Here is a 14,218-nt window from a genome sequence, read left to right on the forward strand (position 1 = left end):
TTTCACTCAGCACATCACTTTGCTGATACATTCTGTGGGACATATGCTTTTGTTTTTTAATTTGATCTCCTTGTTTTTAATTTGCATCCAGTTATCTTTTTTCCACAGATCCTTCATCTCAACCTAACCATTTTCTACTGACACTTATTTCTTTCATTAAAATTTTGTTCTGAACAGCTGTTTTGTTCTTTTACTCATTGGAAGCGTAGCTAATATGGCTTTCTTTTCTGTTCCTGAGTCATGTCTCCACAACTTCATTAAACTTGATAATATTAATTCAAGCCCTTTTGTTCACAGGCAATATTTTCTTTCACTACCATATCTTTAAGCTGAATTTGGTGCTCCTAGTTTTAGTGGGAGGTCTTACGCCTGGTTGTACAATAAAATCCATATCAGATCCATGTTTTTTGTAAATGTGACAATTTAAAGTATTTTTATTTACTCCAGCTAATATCTCCTTAAAAAAAAAAAAAGGCAAGCTGGCTGTTTAATTTCAAAATATTAATTCACTTCTAAACTATTCCATATTGCATTAACTGGCTCTTCGCTATGAGGAGTTGACTGACTTATTAGAAAAATTGACAAAACCCATCCCCTTCTGCCTTCTCCTACACTTCCAAAGTATTCTTCTGGGACATCTGGCTTTTAGTGTTCTTTTCAAGCTACGTCCCAGTTGTTGCAGACATTTTCTTTGCTCAGTTTTCTTTAGTTATCCCCATGGAAATTACAGAGGTGGCCCGCCAGCCACAATCCATGATTTGATGTCATGAACCTTGACCTTTCTGGCTTTCTCAAGTATACTTTTTCAGCATAAAGACTTAATTTGGATAGAGGCATCCAGTTCATTTCAGCTGATATTTCCTTCTATTAGGAGACTAGAGGCATGTTTAACAACCAAATCCCCTCCTTTTTTAATTCCACCTACAGATTTCTGTATTTGTGATCTCATTTACAGTTTCCTTTCCTCCTAGTCTTAGAGAAATTTAGGTTGCCTCAGACACAAGAGCATTTTTTGAACCATGTCTACAGTATAATGTAGACCCCTCCCTATCTGCACTGGCTTTTAATGTCTGAGACTTTCCCTGTAGAAGGTATGCACAGATTATTTATAAACTCCAAATGTTTTTGGACAGATATATTTTGACACCGTGCACAAAAAAATCCTTCAGACATCACATATGATGCAGAGGTGTTATTAGGACCATGGCACAATGCAGCAGAGCAACTGAAACAGATGCAAGAGCAAGATGCAACAGAGCACTTGCAGGTCCCTGCAGCCTGCGTTTACCACAATTCAGGTGTCCCACTTTGGATCTGGACTCTGTCCTTCTTGAAATACAATGACTTTCCTGACATCTCAGAGACTCTGGGCAGTTTCCACAGCAATCAGTTTTATTACCTTGCAGAGTTAAGTAAAGTTAAGTAAATCTTAAACTGTTTGATATTGGATTTAAGATAATCTTTTAATAAGCACATCAGCTTGGTTCCCAAGCTTGTACTCTAGCATGTAAGAATGATCTCTTTTTTTTCTTTGCTTGTATTTCATCTTGGCTGGTTTATTGCAGTGTATCTTGGAGGTCCTTGAGTAGGACCAGTATTTCCATTAAAACTGATTCTAAATTCATCTGCCAGGACTTAAAAACCAACTAAAACCATCCACGTATTTCATTTATAATGAGATCACTCCATTGGAAGATGCAGACAGATAAGATTTTGCTGCATTTTCAATGAAAGTACAGCTGTCAAGATAAAAATCATATTTAAAAAATACTCCTGAGTTACTGATATTACTTTAGATGACTAAAACAGAAGAGAAAGTTAATAATCAAGTGTACTGTAGAATATACTGTTTGAACATTTTTTATATTTTATAGGACTAGGATGATGAAATTAGGTGGGTCGTTCATTTTTACTCCCTACTTGGTTCTAATCCTATTTAATTTTTGCTAAGACATCAAATTATCAAATTGTCTTAGTTTTGAAGCTCTGTCAGGTGAATATTTAAAAAAATACTAATTCACATTGAAAACTGAAGTAAAAATAACACTCACAATTGATTCTCAAACCTTTCTCCTGACTTTAATCAACATGAGAAATGGGAAGATACATACTTTTTTCAGCTGTAACCCAAAACTACAAAATATTCACTTGTTTTCCACCACTTTGGAGGGCAAATTAGAGCATTACTAAAAAATACTGTGTTATATTATACAGAAAAAGTTAAAAGGTTTGCACTGTATCTGCTTAATGTGCATCCAGTTATGTGCTCTCACTGACAGAACATGACATTGGTGATGCTGGACTGGGATGATAAGTTATTTAGCTGCCGTTGCAGTTTAAGAAAACAAACAAAAATAAACCGCGTTTATGATGATACATCTGCAGGTGCTCTTTTGAACCAGGAGACTGATCCTACAGTTTTAACAGTGCTGCAAGGCAGCACTGGCATTGCCTGCAATTCCTGCAGCCTGCCTCAGCATTGCCACTCTCTGCCTGCCACAATGCATGATTTTGGGCTAAAAATTATTAAAAGAGAATTGAGTAGAGCCATGTAATGAAGTCAACTGAGGAGTGGAACAATGGAAACTGAGACGTAGACAGGTATTAAGAGGTTGCTGAGCACTAGGAAGGCGCCTGGAAGATAACTTGGCAGGACAGAGCAATGTTGTTACTGTTACTGAGGACCTCTGTGCCACTGCATGGCCCTTGTCAGTGCAGATGGGTCAACAAAAAAAACCCCACAAAACAACCACACCACCACATAGCTCAGCTGGTGGCTGTAACCACAACTGCACTGTTGGGTGAATGTTGTGCAACATACTTCTGGATGTCAAGGATGAAAGTAAATCAAGTACCCAAAATGAGAAGAGGGAAAGAGTTTTGGCAAAATGGGCAAAGTTAAATGAAAATGATTGAAAGCAGAAAATTTAATTGCAATTTAAACCAAGAAACAGGGAATTTTGATTTAAATTATTGATTTGAAACGTTGCTTTTCCATCTGTGTTCCTTGGTTTGTTGATTCCCATAGGTTGAGAATGCTCTGACAAGTTGATTTGAAGCTAATTATAGTCTGCACTAAAATTATGATTTCTTTTTGTTAACCAGGCAAATACACTATATACATATTTAAGTATTGTCAGTATATTATTTTCAGATTCTGCTAGACAATGGCAAATGATGACTTATTTAACAGATAATTAACTTTTCCTGGTGATTTGTGTCAAGTCACTTTATGATGACGTTTTTGGGGGTTCAATTAAATTGCAGAAATTGTGCATTTTGAAATTAACTTGGTTAGTAAAGGCAAGAACACTCAACTGCAAGAAAAAGCTAATGGAACTCACTAAGTAATCCATTCCTTCTCTTTGAGGATCCTTATCTCTTCATGACATAGGTGTTACAGAAACAATTCTTTTGATCCAAACAGTTGGAAATGTTTTCAGCTCGACTCTAGAGGTTATCTCAATTTGACTGCATGGGGATTCCTGCCCCCTGAGTCAATGTTGTTTTCATGGTCTATAGTGAAAGACTTAAGTGCTCAATCTATTTAATTTATTGAAAGGGAGGTTAAAAGATAAAATAAATGATCACTGCATAGGACTACTGAAGGGGAGAGATTTTACAGATCACTTGGCTCTTAAAATCCAACTGAAACTTATAATTTTCTCAGAAAATGAAATTGGACAATTTCAGACTTAAAAAAAGGCAGAATATTTTTAAATAGTAAAATAATTATCCTCTGAAGAGTGTAATGAATTCTCCACTCTGTGACATTTTAATTCAAGGTTCAATGTTTTTGTAAGTACATTTATTAAAGTAACGCTGTAGATCAAAATTGAAATTTAGCCTGATGTAGAAATGTAGAGGATCTGGGAAGGCTCAGACAAGGTGATCAAAGGTGTCCTTTCTGGCTTCAAACTTAGAAATGGTGGGTGGCTTATTTTAGCTACTGCCTTAAAAAGTGCAATCTGCATGGTAAATGTGAAGAGAAACTTCCAGCATGACAAGACTACGTGCTGCCACTGTATTGCAATGCCATTTCCTTAACAGACTTGCAAGTTCCCCAGTTTTAAGGTGCATGCTACATTTAAGACAGATATTCCCGTGAGCCAATTGCTAGTTTGCTCAGTGGTCTCCTGCCAGCCACAGAAATGCAGCTGAACTCACCTATGCAGCCTGAACTCATTTTTCCATCCTGGTAATTATTTTGTGACGTTCTTAGTGCAGTTGCACCTGTTTTCTTGACAAAACACATATTTTTCAGTAACTTGAGGATTCCAGAGAAAGTCTGGAATGTTAGCTTTCTTTTGGAATTAGCACTTCTTACCAGGAAGATGGCTGAGCTTTCTGATCTGCACTCATCATGCCATCAGTATCCCCTCTCAGTGTCTCTGCTTCTGGTCACAGCCAGCTTTTCCGTTAATGCAGCAAAGAATATGTCTGGGGGCACGAGATTCCTCTGAGCAAGGTTGCTATTGGCAAGTCTGTGATTTAGATTAAGACAGACTTCCACAAAAGCAAGCTATGAATATAGCTATATATAATATGAAAGCTATATATAATATGTAAAAGCAAGCTATGAAAAATACAGCTATCAACAAACAGAGCAGCTTCTGCTTTCTATCTGTTTCATCAGGAAAATATTCTGGATTACACCAAGAAAACAGTTGTTAAAAAGAGTTCAAAAATACTAATGTTTTTCTAGCTCCCACACTCCTCTTGCCAAAAAAGGAGGCTAAGAGGTATAAGATTCAAGCTATTCTCCTCCTAAGCAGGAAGATTTAACATTGCTTAATAAAACTATTCAGCACTACTTAGCCTTAGCCGCAGGGCAACACATAAGCGCCGAGTGCACAGAACTGTATCTCTCTTGCAAAGCCTTCCTTTCTGTCTTTCCCATTTTGCTTCTTTTTTGCAGACAGAACAGCACAATGCAGCCTGAGATGAAGACCTGCCACTCTCCTGCCACAGTCAGTTATCATCCAATTCAAATGTTTGCCTCTGTAGACATTTCCAAACAAAGTCTACAGACTGGCATTATTTTAGCTAGAAACTTAACTAGGTAACTCATCTGGCCACTCATTAAACCCATCACATACAAAACCTTCCTCCAAAGGCTGCTGCCTCCTGTTTTCAGCTTTTAATTAAAAACATAACCTTACAGAGGAACAGATCTTACACTCAAAGGCAAAAAGGGTGTCACTGAGCTCAGTGAGACTGGGACACTGGATTTGCTGCAAGCATCCAGAAAAGGCAAACACACTCGACACAGCTGAATTCTACAAATGCAGTTAATACAGAATCACAGCACCTGAATTTGGCTCGTAATATCTAGGCTTAAATTAGCAGCTTCAGAGAAAGCCAGAAAAATACAAAACAAAAGGGCAAAGCAGTAACGCTGTTTAAATGCTGAGATTTTACAAGCCCAGCAGCAGACAAGCACAGATGCTGCTGACAGTCTTCCCCTTCATGCAGGATGTGTGCCTTTGCACTGAACAGGGTGGTGCCTTTGGGTACCACACGTTCATAAAGCTATTTGGCAGGTGAGCCTTTCTCCTTCTTGCCCAGCAGGGAGGAAAATCAAAGCTCTCTTCCTTGATTTGTCCATGTCCACACACATGCTGGCATGGCTCCTGCTGGCTTCAGGTAAGCAGAAGTGTTTCCTTGTGCAGGTCCCACTTGCTCTTGACGTGGCACAGGTTCCCTCCTCCTCCTCCTCGAGGAAAACCAGCTGCAGCCTTAGCACTTTCCTCTACTCCCTTGTGTTGTGCCATGCCAGAGTGGCAGGCAAAGGTCAGAGCCTCCTAGACTCAACGCTATATTGCAAAGAGAAACTGCTTCCCAGCAGCTACAACTCTCAGCTGATCATCCTTAGCTCTCTCTTATTAAACTGGACTTAAGTGGCTAAATTCGTAAGATACTTACATGCTACCTCCATACCAAATACAGCTCAGTGGTTTGAGCAAGGTGAGGACAGGACAAGAGAAGAAGGACAGAAAACCATGACTATGAGAAAGCTGGGGAGAAGAAAGGTGGTCTTTGAGGAAATACTACCTCTGTAGAACCACCTATTGCTCTCTTTCTCTCCTCTGCCTGTTACCATAGTGTTCAAGATCCTCCACAGAGAATTGGTTGGCAAATATGTGGCTTTTACCTGGATTCCTCTATACGCCTGGGCAGCCAGCCATGAGAACAAAAGACATCACTCATTTCCATTAGTGGCTGGCAATGAGACTGCATCCCCTTCTTCTGGATGTAGACTTCACTGTAGTGATCTAGTCATTTGTGACTGCCAGGGCTTAATTACTGCAGTAACGTGAAACTGCAAAACTTACAAAATGTGAGTATAAAACACAGCCGCTGATTGCTCAACTGCAGGCACATCCAGGGCTGTGCTATCCCAAAGCTCTGCTCCTGCCTGGGTGGAAATGCTCTAGGGACAGGGCAGTGACATGGCCTACGTGTGATGGGGTGAGCCTTCGGGTCAGGCGTTGCACACAATCCACCTGAAGTACATACCATCTCACTGCAGCATTATCTTCTTAGGCTCTGAGAAAAACGACATTCTTTTCACACCGATCTCCAAAAGGTTATTGCATGTTTGGATCACTTCCTAAATGGTGAGTCCTAGCCAGCTAAATGCTCAAACCTGTCAGAAGAGCTAGGAGAGTCATGTTTCCAGCAAGTTAAATGGAAGTTTTGGGAAGAACACTGTGAGATGCACTGTGATTAACACAGACATACTTTGAAAAATGCAGGGTGCCCCAGCAAGCAATACACCCAGGGAATATGCTGAGGGTCCAACAGGTTTAAAAAGGAACAGGACAAAAGGAATATATGGAACGCTTTGCTGCTGCATAACGCAAAGGCGTGTCTGCATCTGCAGTATTGTGCTCAGTTCTGGTCATCCTCGCTCAAAAGGCATACTAGTGATACAAAAATAACTCAGGGTGATGGAGGTTACTTCACTGGGAAATTTCAGTTTTAAAAAGATTGGAAAAATAAGGCTGATTAGCTTGGATGGAAGATGAATAAAAGGAGATGTGGTACAGGAATGTGAAAATTGCTGTAGAGAGTTACACTGGGCACCACTTGCTAATTTATTCTTGTAATTCACAAGGAAATATTCAACAAAACTGAATTCTAAAATAGATTAAAAAAAAGATTGTGTATAATTAAATTACATAGAACCTTCAACAATCACTGCTAAAACATGACAGGAAACACAGGTGTTGAAGGACTCTGAAAGATGATGTCTATTTAACCAGTATGGTAAGAATATCCACAGCCAGTCAGGAAATACATACAGGAAACCCTGCTGGAAAGCTGGGTTCAGTTAGAAAAGCAAGTTACTGCGCAGAAGAAAGTTCCAAAACAAAGGGTAATGAATATCATTTGAAGACAGTAACTAGACTACAGACACATTCTTTGGTTTAGAAGCCATGTGCATTAAAAACATCCAACAATTTGTATTGGTTTCCAAAGCAAGATATTCTTTATATTTTCACGTGGAGTTGAACACAGCATTACGTATTTGTCAACCTTTGCAGTAATACCTATGAATGTACATAGGTCAGTGGAAAAAAGAAGCAAAAAGAAACTATTCACTGATTTCCTAAATGCCAGCACTACATTACAACTAAGAATCTCTTCTTCCTTGTAAATAGCTGGTTTTGCTTTGTTTTTACAAATTACCTTGCTTGGAGGTCCACGAAGTGGACTGAGCAACCTCTTTAAGGTCTTTCCTGGCCCTCTCATTCCACAGGGGGAATCTTTTCTATTTTTCTTTTCTTTCCACTCTCTCTTCTAGTGTTCTCTCACTCTTCTTTCTAGGTTGCTAAAACTTACACCGTGCTATTAGAACTCCCATAGAAATGGGACTGAAATCTGTGAAATGCTTCCTTTTTGTTATGCCCCACTGGTTTTCAGACTAGAATTACTCTTCATTGAGTTGATAATGACTAAAAATAATAAATTAAAAAAAAAGCTTTTAGAGAATTTGCACTTATTTCCACAGCGTTCAGTTAAAACACGGAGACGCTCTACTGGAATGGGACTGCTACTTATATGGTCTTTGCAGCAACACAGGACTTAAGGAGCTGTAGCTGCTGTACTGGAGACTTTCCACATCAGTACTCTGTTATTGCATGCTAGGATTATGTCACTATAAACTTGGTCAGCTAGGCCTTGGTATGACCTGTTGTAACTCTCACAGAGACAGCTTCCCCAATGTCCATGTTCTCTACCTGTGGATCATGGCTCTTGCTAATGTGTTCAATGACAGAGACTTTTTTCTATAAAACCAAAAGTCCAAATTATTATGACGGTTATAAAGTTAGCATTAAATCAGCAGCAAAAGATGACAAGACAAAATTGCAAAATAACGTCTCCTGCTGGAGCCAGGCTGATTTCCCTACTCATTGGAAGGAGGGTGTGAGTGTACGAGGCTCGGCACTGTACCTGGGTAAAGACGCATACTGCCTTTCCATCCCTTCAAAGTGGATATTGTATGAGCTCCCGTCTGGACCTTTTCCAGGAACCTGTGGAGAGAAGAGTAATTAGAGATGAAGATCAATTATGCACCCCAGCTACTAACAATGCATCTCAAAACGATAAGCAGACAACACATGATGCTGCAACATGCCAAAATCAACAAAAGAAAGGCAGGAGCTCAAAGAAGCTCCAAATCCTATACATAATCTTATCACTGCTAACAAGAAAGGCTTTTGTATCAAGGAGCTGTTTAGAATAGGTACAATCTTCAGAGACTTCTCCTTGTCTGCATGCTAGCTGGGATACTGTCTCGCCTTTCCTGGCTGGCCTTCCTCCTAGAATTCAGTAACAAGAGGAGCTAATCTAATTAAGTAAGCATACTTCTGATTCCTGCAGCATAACTCCTTGAGTCAAAGCTAGCATTTTAGTACCAAGTTTGCTGTTTTTCCTTCGCTTGTGTGTTTTGCTCAAGTATAAAACGTGATATAAACAGGCATAGCTTTCATCTTTAACACAAATCCAGAAACTTCTCCTAACACTACTGCAAAGCTAAGTATCCAACTGGGAGTTAACTGCATTTGTCATGCTCCGGTGCCATTTCAAAAGTGAAGCATTAGTGTACTCAGTCAAAATGCCAGCTCGCTACTTGGTTTGTTTTCAAGATGGCAACTGGAGTTGGCTGGAGAGCACTATTCTATCAGGAAGGCTCCAACTGGGGTACAAAATGGTGAACTTCAATGCTTTTAGCACACAGGAGCTCTCCCAATTTCACTCACTCAATGCCTGCTGATGGCCCAAAGTGTTAAGAGCCTTGTTAAAATGGAGCTATTAGTCTTTTCCTCCACAAATGCAGGAGGCTCTGACTGCATTCAGTGTTTCCTACATTAGTATGTATTCCTATTCCGGTGCTGCTAGAATCAGCAGTTTTATAAAGCAATATACTAAGAGGCCATTTAAAATCCCCTTCCTCTTTTACAGATTAATGGCAGAAAGGAAGATTTAATGCCTTTTCAAACATTTTTAACAATTCATTAAAAAGAAAAGAATAAATCACATGAAGCTTTCTGCAAATGCCTGATTATAGAGAAACAAACAAAAATTAACATTTTGCATGTTCCACAGGTTAGAGTACATTTCTGTTAGCCTTGTAATTTATGTACAATACGTCATTTTTACTGAGGAGATTTAAAAGCTTCTACAACGGGACAGGTTGTGCACTCAGGTGTAGTAGGTCTTATCTACTTCTACACAGCATTTTCATGTACAATCTCTTTACTATGGACCCATTACATAAGACAAGTGCAATGCAAATAGAGGCATAATTCCTAGCAAAGCACAGGAATTATGCTAGACAAATACCATTATGTACCTTACCGCTCACTGAGCATCCAAGACACTCCTAAGTGAAAAAATTATTTATCACAGGCCTCTTGCTAATTCCCCTTTATCTGAGGCAAAACAGAAAGGAATCCTCGTGGAACTGATGGCCACAAGAAATAACCACCTCTGATTGGAAATGACCCCTATGTTAGCAGTGCCTGACTTCGGACGATTGAAAAGTAACAGTAATTGCCCTACATTTCAAAAGGAGGGCAGCAGTCTAAATTGATCATTCATTCATTTTTTCTACCAGTAAAAGTGACACGTAGAGAGAATTTGCACAGATAGATGCACTCAGGCTGAGAGTCAGAGCTGCTTTGGCTGTTCTCACACTGCTAATTTGACCAGGTTGGTAATTTCCCTTAATTCATCAGGTACAGTGGTGAGGGAGGAACCTCCCAATTTCTGCTACTTATGAAGAAGAATGAAGAAGGAAAAAAAAAACTGAACATGTAATTTAGTTTGCTCAGCATAAAAGCCATGTAGAATACAGTCTACCTGCATGGCAGTAGATAGGCTATTAATTATGTTCAGAGGCAAGATGTTTATGAGCTAAATGACGTGCCAGGTAACTGACTGTGCACTTGGGATGCCATGCAAGCTTCACAGTGATTACTTTCACGCCTACCATGAGTAGCAGGAGCCAGTCAATGTGCAGTAACAGGAACAGATTTAGAATTTTGCCAATGCTCAGTAGTGATCCCAAAACTTATACCAGTCACCAGAAAGTAAGAAATATTTATATCACAAGGCCTTTTTACAGCCTGAAAATACCCCTTTTCTGATGGTTTCCTACAGACCAAATAGAAGAAGGTCCCCCCTGCCAGTTCTGTTTGTATATACGACTCGAGAGCCAGTTGCCATAGAAACTCCCTGGCGGTGGATACCATTTTGCTAATTTGGTTCCATCGAGCTGCTCAGTCTCCCCATCCTGTATAAACCCCCCAATGCACTGGAAAAGCAAGCTCTGGCTCTCTATTGCTAATTAAAGACTCAGCCATTTCTTCTCCTTTCCTTTCCCCATCTGTCCACACAGCAGTAAAAACGTAGCATCCCTCAGCCAAAGCAAAACGGAGCCTGAAATAAAATACTACCCTGACGAAGAGGGAAGTTGTGAAAACGGAACAATTATGGACATAATTATTTGCGCTTCAGAACGAGTCAAAGCAATGGCTCCTTGCTGCCTTCACAACAAACTGAGCTAAGAATTGGCATTACAGATACTAATTAGCAGAATATTCCAACTTGCCCTCCTTCCCCCAAACAGGGGGCACACAGCTGGCCCCAGGACAGGTATGTAGATTTTAACAGCGTATTTAATAATTGTCAGATATTTAGGCAAGTAAAGAAGAACCCTAACAAAAAGGATTAAAAACTGCCAGTTCCACCCAAGGCAAAGGGATGTTGACCGCGCGGTGCACGGCGAGGCGCAGGAGCTGACAGAAGATGCGAAGTTTGGCTGAGTCCCTGCCAGAGGTGACCTGGAGAGCTTGAGGTCAACTCTCCAGTCAGCACAGAGAGAGCACAACGGCAGATTAAAGGCACGTTTCACAGATGTACGGTAATGCACAACACCAAGAATGATTGGGAACACGCATCTGTATTTTTTCAGGGTTTAAATTAACTACATCAACTTAAAAAAAGAGCCATCATTAAGAAGAAATCATCTTAGCGTAGAGCGGCCTCAAATAACTAACAAGCAAAACATGAATATGCAAAAATAACGGGGGAGAGATAAACACAGAAACAGCCATCATCCCATCAGTGCAATTAAAAGAGCAGCATGCCTAAATTGAGGAAAGGAAATGCCATCTTTACTAAAAAACAACAACAAACAATTCATCAAACTTACTGTTGCAAAGTATCACGGCCAAGCCCTCGAATAACTGGGACACTTATATTAATCCAAAGAAGGAGCACCAGGTTAACAGACGGCTGTAATGGCTCTGACAGGTTCAAGTCAGCTACAGCCTCAAAGAGAAGTCTTCCCTTCTCTGAAAGCAAGCTGGTAGAAACTTTGGCATCAGCAGGCTGCTCTCCTGACTGCCCGCTGGGCAACTGTGCTGCTGCCTCCTCTGAAGCACATCGCAGTGGCCACACGTGGAGACAAGATACGAGACAAATGGACAAGATATTACACCCATATATTGTAATGCCTTTCCAGTCAAGCTTTTCTGTGGGGCAGAAAGGCTTTTTTCCATCTAGTTAGCTTTTTCTTTTTTTTTTAATATAATTCAAATCTCTCTCTCTCTCCAATACTTTCCATTGGTAAACAAGATTTCTGTCATAGAAATACATCACTTCAGAAAAAAAAAGTGTGACACCTCTGCATCTTCAATTACAACCCTGCCAGTCCCCAGCAGCTGGGGGAATGCAGATAGGAGAGCAGTGCAGGCACCGTGCGCTGCCTTCTGAATCCTCAGGCATCATCAGGGGATTAATATGAAGGAAGAGAAGGAGAGCAGGCTGGGGCTCCCCTCGTCTCCAGGACAAATGGAATCCACGCTTGTTTCAAGACAGAAAACTGTAGATTCTTAATTTCACATTCAGATCCCAAACAGACAGAAAGAAAAAGTAACTATAAAGAAAAAGAGAAAACAAGACAAAAGCTGTGCAGGTGTCACTGCAATCTATGTCAAATACACTAACTGCGAGGTACTTCAGAGGAGTCTTCTAATACAAGGAATTGATAAGCTAACAGCAAGTATCTCAAACCTGCTAATTCTCCCAAGGAAAATTTTACAGGGAAAAAGAAAAAAAAGTGAACATGCACATTTAGATCAAACCAAAGAACAAACGTCTTTGGAATTCAAGTATTTGCACATAAATTGTATGGTGTGAGTAGAATATACTTGCAGGCAGGTATCTTGAAATAAGCCTAGGACTTGCCTACAGAAAGATGCTGGGGTTGTAGATGAACAATTCTTTACAAGCAGAAAAAGATTTACTTCATACCCTAAAGATTGAGAGTACCTTGAAACATGCACACAAAAGTGCATGGGGTTGCATCTTTTTTTTTTTTTTTCCCCAGGAGATGCTGTATCTTGTTTCTGCTCACCTGACTTCCACTGGCTTCCTCCTGGAGTATTTATTCTAGGCTAAGACAGCAGCTAAGAGGATAGTCTCCCTTACCTCTTCCACATGGAGCGAGGCATCTGGGGCTGGACAGCCGCTGTGGCGTGAACAACTACAGTGACCTCATTTAAAGTTCATGAAGCTTTACAAAGCCAGAATCAACTCTTTGTGCACCCACCCACAGCTCGAGATGGGAGCTAGCGCTCCGCAAACGAATACCAGCAGCAGCTCCTTGCCCCTGGCAGTGGAGATGGCATTCAGCACGACTCTGGTTTCACCTGGGGCTCTACCTCCTCTCGCATATTCCCACCTGAGTTACCCAAATCTCCCTGCTCTACGTCCATCTCAAATTAAGTCAGCAGGCTGAAGACCCAAGACCTTGTGTATTGCTCACAAGGAAGAAAAGAATAAAGCAGAGGCATTTTCAGGGTGGCTGTCTCAGAAGGCTGCAGTTATTGATCCCTCTGTCATATGCAGCAGGTATTACTCAGGGCTCTATTGGAAAACTTTGACCATCTTTGCAGAGATCGGTTTGTTAAAAAGTTTGTTTAAAGCTTCTTAACTAGCTATAGGAAAACTGTAGCTCTGCATCAGGAATTTCGGTCTTAAAAAGGAATACATAGGGGGTGTTAAGGTTTGTTCATTTTCCATTTTTATGCTAAACATCTCCTTTGCCCTTTTCATTTTTTTTTTCTTTTTAACCCCTTACTTTTCTCAGTTCTGAACAGTAAGCCTCCTCCAAACATTTCAATCATCATTAAGATCTGAAAGACAATGAAACAGTCTGTGTTGCCCACTACATAAGTAACAATACTATAACTTCATACAGCTTGAGCTGATTTTAGCCATACTTTTGTGAACCCAAGGAAAAATACTGCTGACTCCACTTAAGTCATGCCTGACTTACCTAAAATTACAGGAGATCAGGAAGAGCTTATGAAGATAAGGAAGCTGGGACTTCCTAAGTTTTTTTTACTGATTCACTGTGTATGTTCAGAAACGTCACTGGAGTTGGTGCATTCTGGTTTTCTCTCCATAAAAAATGGCATGACACTACTGCTCTGTTTTATATGACTGACAAGCACTGAAAGACATGATCCAGCCCAGGAAGCCTGCAGAGTGAGGCATGTGCTCTGCCATCACCCAAGTGCTTTGAAAATCCCACCCAGTAGTGCCTTTCGCCTGCAAACCTGTGTATAAACATGGCACATAGTACTGCTGCATTGCTTAGCACATTTTTCAATAGTCTTGTGATCATCTGTTAAAGGAC

General features: G+C 40.3%; 1 protein-coding gene across 6 annotated transcripts in view; it reads right to left on the reverse strand.

Moving 5' to 3' along the window:
• The window catches only part of PARD3B (par-3 family cell polarity regulator beta), a 399,412-nt gene that overhangs the window by 20,379 nt on the left and 364,815 nt on the right, over nucleotides 1–14,218 (reverse strand). For all 6 annotated transcript variants that reach the window (XM_066999115.1, XM_066999113.1, XM_066999112.1 and 3 more), the window contains one exon: nucleotides 8,461–8,540. In XM_066999115.1, coding sequence (XP_066855216.1) covers nucleotides 8,461–8,540 — 80 coding nt within the window. The remainder of the gene's footprint in view (nucleotides 1–8,460; nucleotides 8,541–14,218) is intronic.

Source organism: Anser cygnoides, chromosome 6 (genome assembly GCF_040182565.1).
Source record: "Anser cygnoides isolate HZ-2024a breed goose chromosome 6, Taihu_goose_T2T_genome, whole genome shotgun sequence".
Classification (NCBI taxonomy): Eukaryota; Metazoa; Chordata; class Aves; order Anseriformes; family Anatidae; genus Anser; species Anser cygnoides.